The 22,546-nt window shown below is 39.4% G+C and overlaps 1 protein-coding gene across 1 annotated transcript in view; it reads right to left on the bottom strand.

Annotated features, from left to right (window-relative positions):
* Nucleotides 1–1,796: 1,796 nt before the first annotated feature.
* LOC119719705 (mucin-2-like) overlaps nucleotides 1,797–22,546 on the bottom strand; it is a 180,664-nt gene continuing 159,914 nt past the window's right edge. The window contains exons 76-83 of the mRNA XM_038189202.1: nucleotides 20,524–20,700; nucleotides 15,175–15,636; nucleotides 13,108–13,155; nucleotides 12,014–12,190; nucleotides 10,762–10,938; nucleotides 7,164–7,625; nucleotides 5,185–5,232; nucleotides 1,797–1,978 (exon numbers count right to left, since the gene is read on the bottom strand). Coding sequence (XP_038045130.1) covers nucleotides 1,797–1,978; nucleotides 5,185–5,232; nucleotides 7,164–7,625; nucleotides 10,762–10,938; nucleotides 12,014–12,190; nucleotides 13,108–13,155; nucleotides 15,175–15,636; nucleotides 20,524–20,700 — 1,733 coding nt within the window. The remainder of the gene's footprint in view (nucleotides 1,979–5,184; nucleotides 5,233–7,163; nucleotides 7,626–10,761; nucleotides 10,939–12,013; nucleotides 12,191–13,107; nucleotides 13,156–15,174; nucleotides 15,637–20,523; nucleotides 20,701–22,546) is intronic.

Below are 22,546 nucleotides of genomic sequence, written 5' to 3'. Positions count from 1 at the left end.
TTATTATTTTTTCCATTTCCTTCATGAATCTTATCTTATAGTTGATAAATATTATTTCAGCAATTGTATATAAAAGTGCCATAATATTAAATATAAACACAGAAGGGTCAGTATAATCAGCCACTTAGCCCTCAAAGTGCCAACAAATGTCAAGTCATCCAATCCTCAAACTTCCCTAAACAGCCCAAGCACTCAAAAGTTTTATTGATTTATGGAGTAAACACAATGTAATACAATTTCATACAAGTGCTAAAAAGTTAAATTCCCTACTCGTTAGAAAAATGCTCAAAGCCAAATAGCTATGTGTTGACACGCTCAATAGGTGGAAAACCAAGATTGTCAGCTGCTTGCCAAAGAGAGCATGTCAGGCTCCAAGCCTCAAGTGGAATTAAACTCACAAACCAGACACTAACATGGAAAGAACAAAAACAGTCTGTCTAACCATTCCAACATCAGATCCAAATGCCACATGAGGTTATATCTAACCTGTTGTAGACTGCACTGTGGTGACTTCCTTTGTGGTAGATTCAGGGGTAGTGGTCACAACTGTTGTTACCTCCTTGGTCGTTGAAGGTGGGGCAGTTGTTGAAGGTGGGGCAGTTGTTGAAGGTGGGGCAGTTGTTGAAGGTGGGGCAGTTGTTGAGGGAGCCTCAGTAGTTGTCACGCGAGTAGTTGACTGCTCCGTTGTACTTGGAGGACCTATAAGATACAGTCCACAAAGTTTCAATTTGAGTTGGGTGAAAACAAAATAATCTTTTGCTCTTTTGCTTTACTGGTCATTTTTTTTTTTTAATCTCCTGATGTATTCCATACAAGGGTCATAATATCAATTAAATCTTGAACCTTCATGGAAGCACTTGGTAAAAGAGAATTATTTGTTTTGAATTACCAGTTGTGCTTTCTTCAGTGGTGCTCAGTACTGTAGTCGTCTCTTCAACAGTAGTTGACTCTGGAGTAGTTGTGTACACAACAGTGGTTGTCACCTCCTCAGTAGTCGATGGTGCCTCAGTAGTCGATGGTGCCTCAGTAGTTGATGGTACAGTTGAAGTAACGGTAGTACTCACAACAGTGGTTCTAGCCTCTGTCGTGGAGGCCTCTGTTATTGGGACAATGATAAAATGTTTGTCAGTTGTAATCTTCAAAGGTATAATAAACTTGAAGATAATAAGCTATGAACTTTCCCTATTTCCTTTCCTTGATTTTTTTTTTGTACAAAATTGTGGTACAGATCATTCCAGCAAGTTTTCATAATACTTGAGGCACCTTTGAATGTCATACCGATAAAGCGCGCCTTATAAATGCTGTTTATTATTGTTATTATTTTTTCCATTTCCTTCATGAATCTTATCTTATAGTTGATAAATATGATTTCAGCAATTGCATATAAAAGTGCCATAATATTAAATATCAACACAGAAGGGTCAGTATAATCAGCCACTTAGCCCTCAAAGTGCCAACAAATGTCAAGTCATTCAATCCTCAAACTTCCCCAAACAGCCCTAGCACTCAAAAGTTTTCTTGATTTTTGGAGTAAATACAAGGTAATACAATTTCATACAAGTGCTAAAAAGTTAAATTCCCTACTCGTTAGAAAAATGCTCAAAGCCAAATAGCTATGTGTTGACCCGCTCAATAGGTGGAAAACCAAGATTGTCAGCTGCTTGCCAAAGAGGGCATGTCAGGCTCCAAGCCTCAAGCGGAATTCAAACTTACAAACCATACACTAACATGGAAAGAACAAAAACAGTCTGTCTAACCATTCCAACATCAGATCCAAATGCCACATGAGGTTATATCTAACCTGTTGTAGACTGCACTGTGGTGACTTCCTTTGTGGTAGATTCAGGGGTAGTGGTCACAACTGTTGTTACCTCCTTGGTCGTTGAAGGTGGGGCAGTTGTTGAAGGTGGGGCAGTTGTTGAGGGAGCCTCAGTAGTTGTCACGCGAGTAGTTGACTGCTCCGTTGTACTTGGAGGACCTATAAGATACAGTCCACAAAGTTTCAATTTGAGTTAGGTGAAAACAAAATAATTTTTGCTCTTTTTGCTTTACTGGTCTTTATTTTCTAAAAATCTCCTGATGTGTTCCATATAAGGGTCATAATATCAATTAAATCGTGAACCTTCATGGAAGCACTTGGTATAAGAGAATTATTTGTTTTGAATTACCAGTTGTGCTTTCTTCAGTGGTGCTCTGTACTGTAGTCGTCTCTTCAACAGTAGTTGACTCTGGAGTAGTTGTGTACACAACAGTGGTTGTCACCTCCTCAGTAGTCGATGGTGCCTCAGTAGTTGACGGTACAGTTGAAGTAACGGTAGTGCTCACAACAGTGGTTCTAGCCTCTGTCGTGGAGGCCTCTGTTATTGGGAAAATGATAAAATGTTTGTCAGTTGTAATCTTCAAAGGTATAATAAACTTGAAGATAATAAGCTATGAACTTGACCTATTTCCTTTCCTTGATTTTTTTTTGTACAAAATTGTGGTACAGATCATTCCAGCGAGTTTTCATAATACTTGAGGCACCTTTGAATGTCATACCGATAAAGCGCGCCTTATAAATGCTGTTTATTATTGTTATTATTTGTTTCCATTTCCTTCATGAATCTTATCTTATAGTTGATAAATATGATTTCAGCAATTGCATATAAAAGTGCCATAATATTAAATATCAACACAGAAGGGTCAGTATAATCAGCCACTTAGCCCTCAAAGTGCCAACAAATGTCAAGTCATTCAATCCTCAAATTTCCCCAAACAGCCCTAGCACTCAAACGTTTTCTTGATTTTTGGAGTAAAAACAAGGTAATACAATTTCATACAAGTGCTAAAAAGTTAAATTCCCTACTCTTAGAAAAATGCTCAAAGCCAAATAGCTATGTGTTGACCCGCTCAATAGGTGGAAAACCAAGATTGTCAGCTGCTTGCCAAAGAGGGCATGTCAGGCTCCAAGCCTCAAGTGGAATTCAAACTCACAAACCAGACACTAACATGGAAAGAACAAAAACAGTCTGTCTAACCATTCCAACATCAGATCCAAATGCCACATGAGGTTATATCTAACCTGTTGTAGACTGCACTGTGGTGACTTCCTTTGTGGTAGATTCAGGGGTTGTGGTCACAACTGTTGTTACCTCCTTGGTCGTTGAAGGTGGGGCAGTTGTTGAAGGTGGGGCAGTTGTTGAAGGTGGGGCAGTTGTTGAGGGAGCCTCAGTAGTTGTCACGCGAGTAGTTGACTGCTCCGTTGTACTTGGAGGACCTATAAGATACAGTCCACAAAGTTTCAATTTGAGTTGGGTGAAAACAAAATAATCTTTTGCTCTTTTTGCTTTACTGGTCTTTATTTTCTAAAAATCTCCTGATGTGTTCCTTATAAGGGTCATAATATCAATTAAATCTTGAACCTTCATGGAAGCACTTGGTATAAGAGAATTATTTGTTTTGAATTACCAGTTGTGCTTTCTTCAGTGGTGCTCTGTACTGTAGTCGTCTCTTCAACAGTAGTTGACTCTGGAGTAGTTGTGTACACAACAGTGGTTGTCACCTCCTCAGTAGTTGATGGTGCCTCAGTAGTTGATGGTACAGTAGAAGTAACGGTAGTACTCACCACAGTGGTTCTAGTCTCGGTTGTTGAGACTTCTGTTTAGAGTATTAAAGTCATAATAATGTTACATGCTGGTTTCTATTTTCAATGCAAAAAATTCAAGTGAACACAATCTAGATCACGTTGCATATAATCTGGTAGCACACCGCTACTGTTGGTAATAACATTGATTAACTTTCTCTTCCATAGTTTGATACAAGTTGTTATAGATGATGGCCCAATTTGACACTCTGTTGTCCCCCTTTTGTTGAATTCTTTCTATCTCACAGTCATTTGGCAATGGACCGATCCAGTAAGCCCCTCCCACTGCGCACGTGGGCAAATTAACACGTGCTCCTCTCCAATGCCACACTGCATTTTCCGGCTGCGCGCGTCATACGCGCGTGCTCGCATGTCGGACTTTTGTGCACGCATGTCGGACATAAATCACGACTGTGATTGGTCAGAATACCATGGGGCAGTGCTTACTGGATCGGTCCATTGTTGACTGCTGTGATGTGGGATATGACGTTTTGAACACCCGAGGATACGCCCCTCGGGTGTTCAAAAGGTCATTATGCCACATCAGCGTAGACAATTATTCTTTTGTTATACCTCTGTCTTGGATTCTTTGGAGTGTGATATGAAAAAAAGGGAGTATACACAACAATCATGACAATCGAACGTCGACTCACATGCATGTCGCGTGCTAAAAACAGCTGATCATCTGCTACTTCGCTGCTCGCACTCATGTGAGAAAACATGGTGAAAATAGCGTGGGTACTAACAATACAAGCTTTTAACACTGTACTTCCTCTATGAGTGTGCCATGACTTTTTACACAAACTGAACGTGTGATCGTTCTAGGCCAATAAAAATACAGTATTTAAGACAGAGGTATAAAAAAAATTAGTATTAAATCCCTCATACAGTCACATTTAGTTCTGGACAGTCGTGAATTATAATTATATAACCAACATACAGATCCTTGTCATTTGATTGGTGGAACTCGCATAACGGGACATTCGTCATTTTTTCCATTCACACTGTGGCTCAAAAAGTACTATCCGCCCATGGGGAATGGGAAATACTATTCAACAGTTGGGATCATGACGCAGTATTTGTGTGCAAATGCATGTTGGTGTGCACATTCAGCATTGCGCGTAGTGTGTATTGTTCCAAAGAGCCAGCACTACTGCCTTGGGTTCAAACATTTTCGTGAAGGGGTGGTTTGGAAGAGAGAAATACATTTTTCACCAATTTTGTATTGAAATAAAAGTTCAAACTTATCAAATGACAAGGATTTATATGTCAGTTATATAAAACAAATATTGAGTGGCTTTCAATTGTGAAATGGGAGGAATATTATTGCTCGGTAAAATCTGGACTTTTCCAGTTCACTCGGTTGGCCTCGTGAAATGGAAAAGTCCAGATTTTACTTTGCAATAATATTCCTCCCATTCCAGGCTGATCCACTCAATATTTGTATACTGTTTGATTATCAACATTTTCCCATGCATCAAATATTGTTTAGCAAGTTCTGTTGGAGCACTTGTAGACAATGTTTGCTTTTTTGAGGATTAGCAACAAAACCGTTAGCTCACCTGTTGTTGAGGGTGCCTCTGTTGTTGAGGGTGCACTGGTTGTAGTCACTGTGTTGTTTAAGAAAGCACAATCAAGTATCAATATATTTTTGATCCTACAAACAAAGTTCCTCTAACGATCAGCCATTGACAAAGGTCCTGCTGATTAGGCCATTCACCTTTCTTTGATTTGTATGTTTCAGGTCAATCCAGTCAAGTAAGTAGTTTGCAGCAGTTTGATTCATTTTTCAACGAATAACAAGAAAAGTTGTGTTAAATAAGCTAAAACGCCCCACAACTGTGACTGTTCCCATGACATGACACCACTCTTTTAACATCAACTTACCCGGGTCACATGGAACATTCATTTACATCATTATCGTTTCTTACACTGTATTGACGCCTATGACCCCGGAATACAAATTATTTGTTTGCTTTTCCACTTGGAAGTCATTGTATGTGATTTAAAAGAGTGAGTGAATGTGAATAGATCGTGTACCAGGAACATGAATAAAAGGAGACCAGACCAGTGGGTACACATAGTGCAAAATGTATGTAGGCAAAATGTGAGGTGCATGTATACTTAAACAATCACAAGGAATAGTTTCCTATTCCTGTATTCAATGAGTACATATGATATCACTATTCTTTCAATTTCAACCATGATGATCTGACAAGTCAAACATGAGTTATCAAATTTGGAGTACATATAAGAGTACAGCTGGCTGGTGAGTTACTGACGGTACACATTTTACACAAAGCAAAATACAAGTTATTATGTGCACATGTAAAAGTGCATGTACACATGTACACGTTGAAGTGTGCATTCAGTACACTTTAAAGGTTGAAAAGTGCCACATCCATGGAAAAAGAAATGTCTGTATAAGTTACCTGTCATGTTGCCCGACAAGTAACTTATTATGATGACATTATTTCTTGTATTTTAATTAGAGCCTAGACATTTGGCATATGAGTCCAAAAGTGATTTGGAAACCCCCAAAACATTCCACCTATTTGCATCTACCGTACCAAGTCCCAAGTTGATATGCACAGTTTTTCTTGAGTTACATGTAAATGCTGAGAAAACTATTTCTGATGTTTTAATAAACACATTGACCTTGGCCTAAGGGGTCCAAAAAGTGACAGGTTTCTGGAGGATCCCCATGATAAATTGATTTGACCAGTTTTTTGTGTGTTATGGCGGGAAAAACTTTTCTATTGCTTTAATGAACCAGGGTCCAAACACATTAAGCTGAAGGTGGCAATAGCAAGCTACCTATCAAGGTTCATGACATACATGTCCATCAAGTCCAACTCGTGCTATCATTTTGAAAGCAAAAGTGTGATGCACGCACACATGCTGGCACATAGGTTTGTTTATGGTGTAAATCAAGGATTTTCTAAAGTTCCTCATCATCGATCTTTTGTTGATAGTCTACCTTTTTTGCTACAGCTCCCATTGGTTTTGTACACGTTTTCTTATCGAGGTCGTCCTTGACTCCTGTCCTTAATTACTCGATGATGCTTCACTTGTGTGTACTCGATTTCCACCATAAACATGCACCCATCTTTGTAAACACTGGCAAACGTGGACCCCTATTGTCCCTAATCCTCATTCCTTTGTTTTTACTCAGTACTTTGTTTGTACTTTTTAGCAAGAGCGCTCACTGGTTTTGTACACGAATATCAATCATGGAATATCGGTCAATCATGGACCCTTTGTTTGTGCCCTAACTCTTTTGTCCCTAGTCCATGATTGCCTGTGTTTACATACTCACGCACACAGACGAGGCAGAAACAGTATTTTCACCGGCGGGGCTTAAAAAAGCAGCACAAACTACTTTTCACTCTTCATTCACATTGCTTTTGTTTTCCTATACTGCAGATAAATCTCCTTGTTTTCATCATCTCTTTTCATATTTCCTCATTTCATTCAATTCTACAGTCGTTCCATCATTATGCTCAAGAAGTAAAGAGAAAATAAGTGACTATAAAAATACCTCCGTGTTCACAACCGTTGAATATCACTTTGTAACCATCTGGGTTTGAGGTGATGATGCAAACTTTGAGTCCCGTCACCAACGCCATACTTGATGGTAGATAGATCTTTTGATCTGTTTTGCCAATAAAGATAGGAGAGCCAGCTTCATCTACTAGAGGCAGGTATGGTTGCCTGTCACCTGGTTGAAATTTGAAGGAAACAGTTATGTCTCCCGGTGGGCCTTGTTCTGTCTTTATGATGACCGACGTGATTTCAACCCGTGGGCTGAAGGTAGCCCCCAAACATGATCCATTGTGTGGTGATGTAACATCGTTGGGTGGGTTGCTAGGGCGCCACCAGTCAGTCGGAGGTAATTCATTGCCTGATTCTGGGTCTTCGCGTATTATCGTCACATTTGGCAATTTGTCAAGATCATCCGCACATACCTCTGGAGTAGTTGATGGTGGTGAAGTAGTTGACACTGATGTGATTCAAAATAAAAATGAAGGAAATAAAAAACATAACGATGCATACCATTGAAAATGATGAAAAGATGATGAATGAGAGGTTTGCAGAAACACCATGTGGGAATAATTTCTCAATAAGAGAATGGTTCTGAAAAGAACCAGAGGTATTTAGAGCCATTCTCTTAGTTTAAGAAGTTATTCCCACATGGTGTTTCTGCAAACCTTTCATTTATTAGTACCTCCACAACGTAAAGCCTCAAATCTTACTTATGAAACAATAATTTAGTAATTTCTGCTTCATTCTTGCCCCTTTCAGTGGTGTCACTGGGAGTCACAGGCTTTGAGTGGGCTGGGGGAATCCCCTTCCCCATACTCCCCTTTGTTACACTACTGGTCCTGTTAATTTTTTGTGAGTGTGATTTTATAAGCAGTAATTTTAATACAGGAATTTATATAACATCTGTTTATAAAAAATGAATCCAGTGTCTTGAATGGAGGTATAAATCTGAAACAACCTTACTAATGAAATCAGAATCATTTTTATACCAATTGCGGCCCAATGCACTGAAATAGTGAAATGGCAAGAGGTACCCAGCAGTAGAAAATTTGGGGAAAAAACAAAGTTTGGGGGCCGCTAACCTAAAGCAGCATTGCAATCAATCTAAACAGTTAAAGACTTTGGCCAAACATTATAGGAGCAATGCTGTAAGTAACTCAAACGTTCCCTTTAACCATGCGACTATCAGAATCAAATGTCTATCCCAAAACCTCTAACCTGTTGTCGACTCCACTGTAGTGACTTCCTTTGTGGTAGATTCAGGGGTAGTAGTCACAACTGTTGTTACCTCCTTGGTTGTTGAAGGTGGAGCAGTTGTTAAAGGTGGAGCAGTTGTTGAAGGTGGGGCAGTTGTTGAGGGTGGGGCAGTTGTTGAGGGTGGGGCAGTTGTTGAAGGTGGGGCAGTTGTTGAAGGTGGAGCAGTCGTTGAAGGTGGGGCAGTTGTTGAAGGTGGGGCAGTTGTTGAAGGTGGGGCAGTTGTTGAGGGTGGGACAGTTGTTGAGGGAGCCTCAGTAGTTGTCACACGAGTAGTTGACTTCTCTGTTGTACTTGGAGGACCTAAAAGATAAAGTCCACAAAGTTTTAACTTGAGTGGGGTTAAAACAAAATAACATTCAGCTCTTTTGCTCTTTACTGATCTTCATTTCAATGAGAAACTTATTTTCTATTCCATTGTAAAGGCCTAAAAGGAAACAAAAATTCCTGATATATTCCTTATTAGGGTCATCATTAGGGAAGATACAACATTTGCAAACATCAAAAAATGAAATGATCAAATTATCACAAAATATTTTATTGGATTGTAAGGGAATGAAAGTCCAAAGCATCCTTTAAAATTGTGGCTCCAGGTGTGCTGACATTTTCAGGAAAACTTGTATTTTTCCAACGCTGGTCGGCCGACCAGCGTTGGAGAAAACTGGCTTTTTTTTTCAAAACTGCTTCTAAGTTTTCATATTTAATTATTCCACATTTTCTTTGCAATTGATTACACCTCTGTGAAGGGGTTCAAGCCTGCTAGACTGATTCTCTGACCTTACAATTCCCCAAAGTATATAAATTGTTCTGTTTCATCTTAAGTGGGATCAGGGAACCAGACTACAAGAAAATGGTTGGTTTTCTTGGATTTTCCAGCATCTCCAAACCCAAAATGTGAAGCAAGTCAGTTTAACAATATTTGCTATGACATACTAATCTTCCAAATTCATTTATTTCTGACAATTGAAGCAAATGTTGTACATTCCCTTGAAACAAAGTGTTTAATACCGGTCAAGTACATATTTATTCCCATTCATCAATACCTTTTCGGTCAAATAATCAAAACTTTTCAGTCCAAAAGACAAAAGTGTTCAACAAGTTTATCTCATGTTTTTTGGGACACCCTTCAAGCATTATTATGGTATGTCCAGTCTCGCGAGTGTTGTAAAAAAAACTCCTTATAAATTACGGAGATTGGTGTGTGCATCACACGCACTAGCAATGTGGCGCATAACGCAGCTGTGCCGGTGTATTGTAAATTTAGGACTACGAAATTCTGAACCACCGGTAGTATTACGCATGCCTATGTGAGCCAAATTGTGACCTTCAACCGATAAAACGGTAAAGCACCAGATTTCATAGGAGTCCAAATTTCATGTGACTAGTGTTTAACACCAGCCACCTTCAAATTCATGGAAGCACTTGGTAAAAGAGAATTATTGGTCTTGAATTACCAGTTGTACTTTCTTCAGTGGTGCTCAGTACTGTAGTCGTCTCTTCAACTGTAGTTGACTCTGGAGTAGTTGTGTACACAACAGTGGTTGTCACCTCCTCAGTAGTTGATGGTGCCTCAGTAGTTGATGGTACAGTTGAAGTAACGGTAGTACTCACAACAGTGGTTCTAGCCTCTGTCGTGGAGGCCTCTGTTATTGGGAAAATGATAAAATGTTTGTCAGTTGTAATCTTCAAAGGTATAATAAACTTGAAGATTATAAGCTATGAACTTTACCTATTTCCTTTCCTTGATTTTCTGTTTTGTACAAAATTGTGGTACAGATCATTCCAGCAAGTTTTCATAATACTTGAGGCACCTTTGAATGTCATACCGATAAAGCGCACCTTATAAATGCTGTTTATTATTGTTATTATTTTTTCCATTTCCCTATCTTATGGTTGATCAATATAATTTCAGCAATTGTATATAAAAGTGCCATAATATTAAATATCAACACAGAAGGGTCAGTATAATCAACCACTTAGCCCTCAAAGCGCATACAAATGTCAAGTCATTCAATCCTCAAACTTCCCTAAACAGCCCAAGCACTCAAAAGTTTTAATGATTTATGGAGTAAATACAATGTAATACAATTTCATACAAGTGCTAAAAAGTTAAATTCCCTACTCGTTAGAAAAATGCTCAAAGCCAAATAGCTATGTGTTGACACGCTCAATAGGTGGAAAACCAAGATTGTCAGCTGCTTGCCAAAGAGGGCATGTCAGGCTCCAAGCCTCAAGCGGAATTCAAACTCACAAACCAGACACTAACATGGAAAGAACAAAAACAGTCTGTCTAACCATTCCAACATCAGATCCAAATGCCACATGAGGTTATATCTAACCTGTTGTAGACTGCACTGTGGTGACTTCCTTTGTGGTAGATTCAGGGGTAGTGGTCACAACTGTTGTTACCTCCTTGGTCGTTGAAGGTGGGGCAGTTGTTGAAGGTGGGGCAGTTGTTGAGGGAGCCTCAGTAGTTGTCACGCGAGTAGTTGACTGCTCCGTTGTACTTGGAGGACCTATAAGATACAGTCCACAAAGTTTCAATTTGAGTTAGGTGAAAACAAAATATTCTTTTGCTCTTTGCTCTTTCCTGGTAATTTTTTTTTTTAAATCTCCTCATGCATTCCATATAAGGGTCATAATATCAATTAAATCTTGAACCTTCATGGAAGCACTTGGTATAAGAGAATTATTTGTTTTGAATTACCAGTTGTACTTTCTTCAGTGGTGCTCTGTACTGTAGTCGTCTCTTCAACAGTAGTTGACTCTGGAGTAGTTGTGTACACAACAGTGGTTGTCACCTCCTCAGTAGTCGATGGTGCCTCAGTAGTTGACGGTACAGTTGAAGTAACGGTAGTACTCACAACAGTGGTTCTAGCCTCTGTCGTGGAGGCCTCTGTTATTGGGAAAATGATAAAATGTTTGTCAGTTGTAATCTTCAAAGGTATAATAAACTTGAAGATAATAAGCTATGAACTTTACCTATTTCGTTTCCTTGATTTTTTTATGTACAAGATTTTGGTACAGATCATTCCAGAGAGTTTTCATAATACTTGAGGCACCTTTGAATGTCATAACGATAAGCGCACCTTATAAATGCTGTTTATTATTGTTATTATTTTTTTCCATTTCCTTATCTTATAGTTGATCAATATAATTTCAGCAATTGTATATAAAAAGTGCCATAATATTAAATATAAACACAGAAGGGTCAGTATAATCAACCACTTAGCCCTCAAAGCGCCAACAAATGTCAAGTCATTCAATCCTCAAACTTCGCCAAACAGCCCTAGCACTCAAAATTTTTATTGATTTATGGAGTAAATACAATGTAATACAATTTCATACAAGTGCTAAAAAGTTAAATTCCCTACCCGTTAGAAAAATGCTCAAAGCCAAATAGCTATGTGTTGACACGCTCAATACGTGGAAAACCAAGATTGTCAGCTGCTTGCCAAAGAGGGCATGTCAGGCTCCAAGCCTCAAGCAGAATTCAAACTCACAAACCAGACACTAACATGGAAAGAACAAAAACAGTCTGTCTAACCATTCCAACATCAGATCCAAATGCCACATGAGTTTATATCTAACCTGTTGTAGACTGCACTGTGGTGACTTCCTTTGTGGTAGATTCAGGGGTAGTGGTCACAACTGTTGTTACCTCCTTGGTCGTTGAAGGTGGGGCAGTTGTTGAAGGTGGGGCAGTTGTTGAGGGAGCCTTAGTAGTTGTCACGCGAGTAGTTGACTTCTCCGTTGTACTTGGAGGACCTATAAGATCCACAAAGTTTCAATTTGAGTTGGGTGAAAACAAAAAATCTTTTGCTCTTTTTACTTTACTGGTCTTTATTTTCTAAAAATCTCCTGATGTGTTCCTTATAAGGGTCATAATATCAATTAAACCTTCATGGAAGCACTTGGTATAAGAGAATTATTTGTTTTGAATTACCAGTTGTGCTTTCTTCAGTGGTGCTCAGTACTGTAGTTGTCTCTTCAACAGTAGTTGACTCTGGAGTAGTTGTGTAAACAACAGTGGTTGTCACCTCCTCAGTAGTTGATGGTGCCTCAGTAGTTGATGGTACAGTAGAAGTAACGGTTGTACTCACCACAGTGGTTCTAGCCTCGGTTGTTGAGACTTCTGTTTAGAGTATTAAAGTCATAATAATGTTACATGCTGGTTTCTATTTTCAATGCAGAAAATTCAAGTGAACACAATCTAGATCACGTTGCATATAATCTGGTAGCACACCGCTACTGTTGGTAATAACATTGATTAACTTTCTCTTCCATAGTTTGATACAAGTTGTTATAGATGATGGCCCAATTTGACACTCTGTTGTCCCCCTTTTGTTGAATTCTTTCTATCTCACAGTCATTTGGCAATGGACCGATCCAGTAAGCCCCTCCCACTGCGCACGTGGGCAAATTAACACGTGCTCCTCTCCAATGCCACACTGCATTTTCCGGCTGGTTCGGTTCGCCTCGGTTCGCCTCGTGAAATGGAAAAGTCCAGATTTTACTTTGCAATAATATTCCTCCCATTCCAAGCTGATCCACTCAATATTTGTATACTGTTTGATTATCAACATTTTCCCATGCATCAAATATTGTTTAGCAAGTTCTGTTGGAGCACTTGTAGACAATTTTTTTTGCTTTTTTGAGGATTAGCAACAAAACCGTTAGCTCACCTGTTGTTGAGGGTGCCTCTGTTGTTGAGGGTGCACTGGTTGTAGTCACTGTGTTGTTTAAGAAAGCACAATCAAGTATCAATATATTTTTGATCCTACTCTTTTTATAAACAGAACTAAACAACTACTACAAAAATCAACAACATTTCATGGCCTAATGTTTTGATCCTAGTAGAAAGTTTGACAAAGTTCCTCTAACGATCAGCCATTGACAAAGGTCCTGCTGATTAGGCCATTCACCTTTCTTTGATTTGTATGTTTCAGGTCAATCCAGTCAAGTAAGTAGTTTGCAGCAGTTTGATTCATTTTTCAACGAATAACAAGAAAAGTTGTGTTAAATAAGCTAAAATGCCCCACAACTGTGACTGTTCCCATGACATGACACCACTCTTTTAACATCAACTTACCTGGGTCACATGGAACGTTCATTTACATCATTATCATATCTTTAGGTTACACAGTATTAACGCCTATGACCCCGGAATAAAAAGTATTTGTTTGCTTTTCCACTTGGAAGTCATTGTATGTGATTTAAAAGAGTGAGTGAATGTGAATAGATCCTGTACCAGGAACATGAATAAAAGGAGACCAGACCAGTGGGTACACATAGTGCAAAATGTATGTAGGCAAAATGTGAGGTGCATGTATACTTAAACAATCACAAGGAATAGTTTCCTATTCCTGTATTCAATGAGTACATATGATATCACTATTCTTTCAATTTCAACCATGATGATCTGACAAGTCAAACATGAGTTATCAAATTTGGAGTACATATAAGTGTACAGCTGGCTCGTGAGTAACTGACGGTACACATTTTACACAATGCAAAATACAAGTTATTATGTGCACATGTAATAGTGCATGTACACATGTACACGTTGAAGTTTGCATTCAGTACACTTTAAAGGTTGAAAAGTGCCACATCCATGGAAAAAGAAATGTCTGTATAAGTTACCTGTCATGTTGCCTGACAAGTAACTTATTATGATGACATTATTTCTTGTATTTTAATTAGAGCCTAGACATTTGACATATGAGTCCAATAGTGATTTGGAAACCCCCAAAACATTCCACCTATTTGCATCTACCGTACCAAGTCCCAAGTTGATATGCACAGTTTTTCTTGAGTTACATGTAAATGCTGAGAAAACTATTTCTGATGTTTTAATAAACACATTGACCTTGGCCTAAGGGGTCCAAAAAGTGACAGGTTTCTGGAGGATCCCCATGATAAATTGATTTGACCAGTTTTTTGTGTGTTATGGCGGGAAAAACTTTTCTATTGCTTTAATGAACCAGGGTCCAAACACATTAAGCTGAAGGTGGCAATAGCAAGCTACCTATCAAGGTTCATGACATACATGTCCATCAAGTCCAACTCGTGCTATCATTTTGAAAGCAAAAGTGTGATGCACGCACACATGCTGGCACATAGGTTTGTTTATGGTGTAAATCAAGGATTTTCTAAAGTTCCTCATCATCGATCTTTTGTTGATAGTCTACCTTTTTTGCTACAGCTCCCATTGGTTTTGTACACGTTTTCTAATCGAGGTCGTCCTTGACTCCTGTCCTTAATTACTCGATGATGCTTCACTTGTGTGTACTCGATTTCCACCATAAACATGCACCCATCTTTGTAAACACTGGCAAACGTGGACCCCTATTGTCCCTAATCCTCATTCCTTTGTTTGTACTCAGTACTTTGTTTGTACTTTTTAGCAAGAGCGCTCACTGGTTTTGTACACGAATTTCAATCATGGAATATCGGTCAATCATGGACCCTTCGTTTGTGCCCTAACTCTTTTGTCCCTAGTCCATGATTGCCTGTGTTTACATACTCACGCACACAGACGAGGCAGAAACAGTATTTTCACCGGCGGGGCTTAAAAAAGCAGCACAAACTACTTTTCACTCTTCATTCACATTGCATTTGTTTTCCAATACTGCAGATAAATCTCCTTGTTTTCATCATCTCTTTTCATATTTCCTCATTTCATTCAATTCTACAGTCGTTCCATCATTATGCTCAAGAAGTAAAGAGAAAATAAGTGACTATGAAAATACCTCCATGTTCACAACCGTTGAATATCACTTTGTAACCATCTGGGTTTGAGGTGATGATGCAAACTTTGAGTCCCGTCACCAACGCCATACTGGATGGTAGATAGATCTTTTGATCTGTTTTGCCAATAAAGATAGGAGAGCCAGCTTCATCTACTAGAGGCAGGTATGGTTGCCTGTCACCTGGTTGAAATTTGAAGGAAACAGTTATGTCTCCCGGTGGGCCTTGTTCTGTCTTTATGATGACCGACGTGATTTCAACCCGTGGGCTGAAGGTAGCCCCCAAACATGATCCATTGTGTGGTGATGTAACATCGTTGGGTGGGTTGCTAGGGCGCCACCAGTCAGTCGGAGGTAATTCATTGCCTGATTCTGGGTCTTCGCGTATTATCGTCACATTTGGCAATTTGTCAAGATCATCCGCACATACCTCTGGAGTAGTTGATGGTGGTGAAGTAGTTGACACTGATGTGATTCAAAATAAAAATGAAGGAAATAAAAAACATAACGATGCATACCATTGAAAATGATGAAAAGATGATGAATGAGAGGTTTGCAGAAACACCATGTGGGAATAATTTCTCAATAAGAGAATGGTTCTGAAAAGAACCAGAGGTATTTAGAGCCATTCTCTTAGTTTAAGAAGTTATTCCCACATGGTGTTTCCGCAAACCTTTCATTTATTAGTACCTCCACAACGTAAAGCCTCTAATCTTACTTATGAAACAATAATTTAGTAATTTCCGCTTCATTCTTGCCTCTTTCAGTGGTGTCACTGGGAGTCACAGGCTTTGAGTGGGCTGGGGGAATCCCCTTCCCCATACTCCCCTTTGTTACACTACTGGTCCTGTTAATTTTTTGTGAGTGTGATTTTATAAGCAGTAATTTTAATACAGGAATTTATATAACATCTGTTTATAAAAAATGAATCCAGTGTCTTGAATGGAGGTATAAATCTGAAACAACCTTACTAATGAAATCAGAATCATTTTTTATACCAATTACGGCCCAATGCACTGAAATAGTGAAATGGCAAGAGGTACCCAGCAGTAGAAAATTTGGGGAAAAAACAAAGTTTGGGGGCCGCTAACCTAAAGCAGCATTGCAAGCAATCCAAACAGTTCAAGACTTTGGCCAAACATTATAGGAGCAATGCTGTAAGTAACTCAAACATTCCCTTTAACCATGCGACTATCAGAATCAAATGTCTATCCCAAAACCTCTAACCTGTTGTCGACTCCACTGTAGTGACTTCCTTTGTGGTAGATTCAGGGGTAGTAGTCACAACTGTTGTTACCTCCTTGGTTGTTGAAGGTGGAGCAGTTGTTGAAGGTGGGGCAGTTGTTGAAGGTGGGGCAGTTGTTGAGGGTGGGGCAGTTGTTGAGGGTGGGGCAGTTGTTGAAGGTGGAGCAGTCGTTGAAGGTGGGGCAGTTGTTGAAGGTGGGGCAGTTGTTGAAGGTGGGGCAGTTGTTGAGGGTGGGACAGTTGTTGAGGGAGCCTCAGTAGTTATCACACGAGTAGTTGACTTCTCTGTTGTACTTGGAGGACCTAAAAGATAAAGTCCACAAAGTTTTAACTTGAGTGGGGTTAAAACAAAATAACATTCAGCTCTTTTGCTCTTTACTGATCTTCATTTCAATGAGAAACTTATTTTCTATTCCATTGTAAAGGCCTAAAAGGAAACAAAAATTCCTGATATATTCCTTATTAGGGTCATAATTAGGGAAGATACAACATTTGCAAACATCAAAAAATGACATGATCAAATTATCACGAAATATTTTATTGGATTGTAAGGGAATGAAAGTCCAAAGCATCCTTTAAAATTGTGGCTCCAGGTGTGCTGACATTTTCAGGAAAACTTGAATTTTTCCAACGCTGGTCGGCCGACCAGCGTTGGAGAAAACTGGCTTTTTTTTCAAAACTGCTTCTAAGTTTTCATATTTAGTTATTCCACATTTTCTTTGCAATTGATTACACCTCTGTGAAGGGGTTCAAGCCTGCTAGACTGATTCTCTGACCTTACAATTCCCCAAAGTATATAAATTGTTCTGTTTCATCTTAAGTGGGATCAGGGAACCAGACTATAAGAAAATGGTTGGTTTTCTTGGATTTTCCAGCATCTCCAAACCCAAAATGTGAAGCAAGTCAGTTTAACAATATTTGCTATGACATACTAATCTTCCAAATTCATTTATTTCTGACAATTGAAGCAAATGTTGTACATTCCCTTTAAACAAAGTGTTTAATACCGGTCAAGTACATATTTATTCCCATTCATCAATACCTTTTCGGTCAAATAATCAAAACTTTTCAGTCCAAAAGACAAAAGTGTTCAACAAGTTTATCTCATGTTTTTTGGGACACCCTTCAAGCATTATTATGGTATGTCCAGTCTCGCGAGTGTTGTAAAAAAAACTCCTTATAAATTACGGAGATTGGCGTGCGCATCACATGCACTAGTGATGTGGCGCATAACGCAGCTGTGCCGGTGTATTGTAAATTTAGGACTACGTAATTCTGAACCACCGGTAGTATTACGCATGCCTATGTGAGCCAAATTGTGAACCTTCAACCGATAAAACGGTAAAGCACCAGATTTCATAGGAGTCCAAATTTCATGTGACTAGTGTTTAACACCAGCCAGCCATGTCTTTATTAACCGTTGAAGACCAGCCACGTGACATACTCTTGACCAAGAGGAATGGGGTTTTTAAAAACTGTCTTAGGTATTTATGAATATAAATGACATCTTGCACCTTCAAATTCATGGAAGCACTTGGTAAAAGAGAATTATTGGTCTTGAATTACCAGTTGTACTTTCTTCAGTGGTGCTCAGTACTGTAGTCGTCTCTTCAACTGTAGTTGACTCTGGAGTAGTTGTGTACACAACAGTGGTTGTCACCTCCTCAGTAGTCGATGGTGCCTCAGTAGTTGATGGTACAGTTGAAGTAACGGTAGTACTCACAACAGTGGTTCTAGCCTCTGTCGTGGAGGCCTCTGTTATTGGGAAAATGATAAAATGTTTGTCAGTTGTAATCTTCAAAGGTATAATAAACTTGAAGATTATAAGCTATGAACTTTACCTATTTCCTTTCCTTGATTTTTTGTTTTGTACAAAATTGTGGTACAGATCATTCCAGCAAGTTTTCATAATACCGTAATTTCCTGCGGATAAGGCGCGCGGCGGATAAGGCGCAGGTCCCTAAAATCACCCCCAAAAAATTCAAACGCCAACAGATAAGGCGCACCGCCGCATAAGACGCATGTTTGACCGCACACAGAAGAACACCAGGCGTCACCCGGTGTCGGTACATCGCCACAAAGGGGCCATTGTGTTGCCTTAGAAAGATCACACTATTCGGAGGATGAATTAAACCGTAACCACATTGGCTGGTCACATGTAGAGCCAATGAAGAAAAGACCAATGTAAATTGATACCGACCTTCATCCATTCTGATCCGGCAATTTGACCTGTTAACATCCGCCCGGTGCACGAGTGGCGCGAACATGTTGCGGTCTCATGAACGAAGAAACACGTTTTCAGGCGTGTAGCTCATGTGAACCTTTCCAGCGTATACAACATGCACAATAAACAACCGCTGAACTCAGGCTAGCACCGCGCATGCAAAAGCGCACGTGGTATCCTAAAACTACACTATAGGCCTTATTTTTGTTGCGTGTTCGTCCATTACTAAACCTTTTTCATTCCTGAAATTGTACTTATTTTTCCATCCATAAATGACTCTGAGTCCGCACTCACCAAAAGACTTCACTTTGGCACAGAATCATGGAAAAGCTTACGAGTATGCGGATGAGAATAGTGCCGATAACGCGGTACGTACGGAGGTGACAAATCTGAAGTATTGATTATAGAAAATTGGAAAATGATGTCGTAGTACATCATGTGACCGTTTCTAACCAATGAGAAGCTTCAGAACCAGGGAATCCCTTATCGATGCATTGGTTTCTGCCGTGATGTCACACAATGAGCGGCTCTGTTGGATTTCACCTGTTAATTTATGCACGCACGGATCCTCTATGGATCCGTGATTTATGTTGGTGAATTCGCGTAATTTTTTGTCTGTGAATTCTGATAGTGCTGTTTGAAAACTGACCCATCCTGGCCTAGCATGCAACCATGCAACAATGGCACTCCCACAGAGCGCGCGTAATTCCGAACTCAGTGACCTTTCGGACCCAACATTTCCGTACGAAAAGGTGGATCAAGCATAAGTGGGAACGCGACTTGCGGTTTCGTTGCGGTAAGATAACGATCACACCAAAATGCCGGATCTTGATCCACCTTTTTCCAATTCAAGTGGGAACGCGGTGTTAGATAATACAAATTCCCATAATACTTTTTAAAACAAACGTCTAAAAAGAGGCAATTAATAAATGAACGATTTGAACGTTTAATGAAACAAACGAAAGTGCAACAAATAAATGCAACAGCATTTTCGGAATGAAAAAACGGCCACAAAGAAAAACGTTTGTATGACGGCATTGTTGGAACGAAAGCACGATCACTAAGGGGGATCAACGCATTGCGGCATTGTTGGAATGAAAGCACGATCATGGGGGATCAACACATCGCGGCATTGTTGGAATGAAAATACGGTCACAATGTCTGGAGAGTTGAGCCTTGGTTGACCGCATTATTGATTGCGGCATTGAAAGAATTCTTCACACAAAGACCGTCACTTTGAACTCAAGCGACATCAGATAAGGCGCACCTGTAGATAAGGCGCAGCGATGTTTTTGTGGTATAGAAAGTCAGATAAGACGCGTCTTATCCGCAGGAAATTACGGTACTTGAGGCACCTTTGAATGTCATACCGATAAAGCGCACCTTATAAATGCTGTTTATTATTGTTATTATTTTTTCCATTTCCCTATCTTATGGTTGATCAATATAATTTCAGCAATTGTATATAAAAGTGCCATAATATTAGATATCAACACAGAAGGGTCAGTATAATCAACCACTTAGCCCTCAAAGCGCATACAAATGTCAAGTCATTCAATCCTCAAACTTCCCTAAACAGCCCAAGCACTCAAAAGTTTTAATGATTTATGGAGTAAATACAATGTAATACAATTTCATACAAGTGCTAAAAAGTTAAATTCCCTACTCGTTAGAAAAATGCTCAAAGCCAAATAGCTATGTGTTGACCCGCTCAATAGGTGGAAAACCAAGATTGTCAGCTGCTTGCCAAAGAGGGCATGTCAGGCTCCAAGCCTCAAGTGGAATTCAAACTCACAAACCAGACACTAACATGGAAAGAACAAAAACAGTCTGTCTAACCATTCCAACATCAGATCCAAATGCCACATGAGTTTATATCTAACCTGTTGTAGACTGCACTGTGGTGACTTCCTTTGTGGTAGATTCAGGGGTAGTGGTCACAACTGTTGTTACCTCCTTGGTCGTTGAAGGTGGGGCAGTTGTTGAAGGTGGGGCAGTTGTTGAGGGAGCCTCAGTAGTTGTCACGCGAGTAGTTGACTGCTCCGTTGTACTTGGAGGACCTATAAGATACAGTCCACAAAGTTTCAATTTGAGTTAGGTGAAAACAAAATAATTTTTGCTCTTTTTGCTTTACTGGTCTTTATTTTCTAAAAATCTCCTGATGTGTTCCATACAAGGGTCATAATATCAATTAAATCTTGAACCTTCATGGAAGCACTTGGTATAAGAGAATTATTTGTTTTGAATTACCAGTTGTGCTTTCTTCAGTGGTGCTCTGTACTGTAGTCGTCTCTTCAACAGTAGTTGACTCTGGAGTAGTTGTGTACACAACAGTGGTTGTCACCTCCTCAGTAGTCGATGGTGCCTCAGTAGTTGACGGTACAGTTGAAGTAACGGTAGTGCTCACAACAGTGGTTCTAGCCTCTGTCGTGGAGGCCTCTGTTATTGGGACAATGATAAAATGTTTGTCAGTTGTAATCTTCAAAGGTATAATAAACTTGAAGATAATAAGCTATGAACTTTCCCTATTTCCTTTCCTTGATTTTTTTTTGTACAAAATTGTGGTACAGATCATTCCAGCGAGTTTTTATAATACTTGAGGCACCTTTGAATGTCATACCGATAAAGCGCGCCTTATAAATGCTGTTTATTATTGTTATTATTTTTTTCCATTTCCTTCATGAATCTTATCTTATAGTTGATAAATATGATTTCAGCAATTGCATATAAAAGTGCCATAATATTAAATATCAACACAGAAGGGTCAGTATAATCAGCCACTTAGCCCTCAAAGTGCCAACAAATGTCAAGTCATTCAATCCTCAAATTTCCCCAAACAGCCCTAGCACTCAAACGTTTTCTTGATTTTTGGAGTAAATACAAGGTAATACAATTTCATACAAGTGCTAAAAAGTTAAATTCCCTACTCGTTAGAAAAATGCTCAAAGCCAAATAGCTATGTGTTGACCCGCTCAATAGGTGGAAAACCAAGATTGTCAGCTGCTTGCCAAAGAGGGCATGTCAGGCTCCAAGCCTCAAGTGGAATTCAAACTCACAAACCAGACACTAACATGGAAAGAACAAAAACAGTCTGTCTAACCATTCCAACATCAGATCCAAATGCCACATGAGGTTATATCTAACCTGTTGTAGACTGCACTGTGGTGACTTCCTTTGTGGTAGATTCAGGGGTTGTGGTCACAACTGTTGTTACCTCCTTGGTCGTTGAAGGTGGGGCAGTTGTTGAAGGTGGGGCAGTTGTTGAAGGTGGGGCAGTTGTTGAGGGAGCCTCAGTAGTTGTCACGCGAGTAGTTGACTGCTCCGTTGTACTTGGAGGACCTATAAGATACAGTCCACAAAGTTTCAATTTGAGTTGGGTGAAAACAAAATAATCTTTTGCTCTTTTTGCTTTACTGGTCTTTATTTTCTAAAAATCTCATGATGTGTTCCTTATAAGGGTCATAATATCAATTAAATCTTGAACCTTCATGGAAGCACTTGTTATTTGTTTTGAATTACCAGTTGTACTTTCTTCAGTGGTGCTCTGTACTGTAGTCGTCTCTTCAACAGTAGTTGACTCTGGAGTAGTTGTGTAAACAACAGTGGTTGTCACCTCCTCAGTAGTTGATGGTGCCTCAGTAGTTGATGGTACAGTAGAAGTAACGGTAGTACTCACCACAGTGGTTCTAGTCTCGGTTGTTGAGACTTCTGTTTAGAGTATTAAAGTCATAATAATGTTACATGCTGGTTTCTATTTTCAATGCAAAAAATTCAAGTGAACACAATCTAGATCACGTTGCATATAATCTGGTAGCACACCGCTACTGTTGGTAATAACATTGATTAACTTTCTCTTCCATAGTTTGATACAAGTTGTTATAGATGATGGCCCAATTTGACACTCTG

This window comes from Patiria miniata, unplaced genomic scaffold (assembly GCF_015706575.1).
Source record: "Patiria miniata isolate m_02_andy unplaced genomic scaffold, ASM1570657v1 HiC_scaffold_8, whole genome shotgun sequence".
Classification (NCBI taxonomy): Eukaryota; Metazoa; Echinodermata; class Asteroidea; order Valvatida; family Asterinidae; genus Patiria; species Patiria miniata.
The sequence above is the reverse complement of the archived record's forward strand: the minus strand, read 5'-3'. Positions and strand labels throughout refer to the sequence as shown.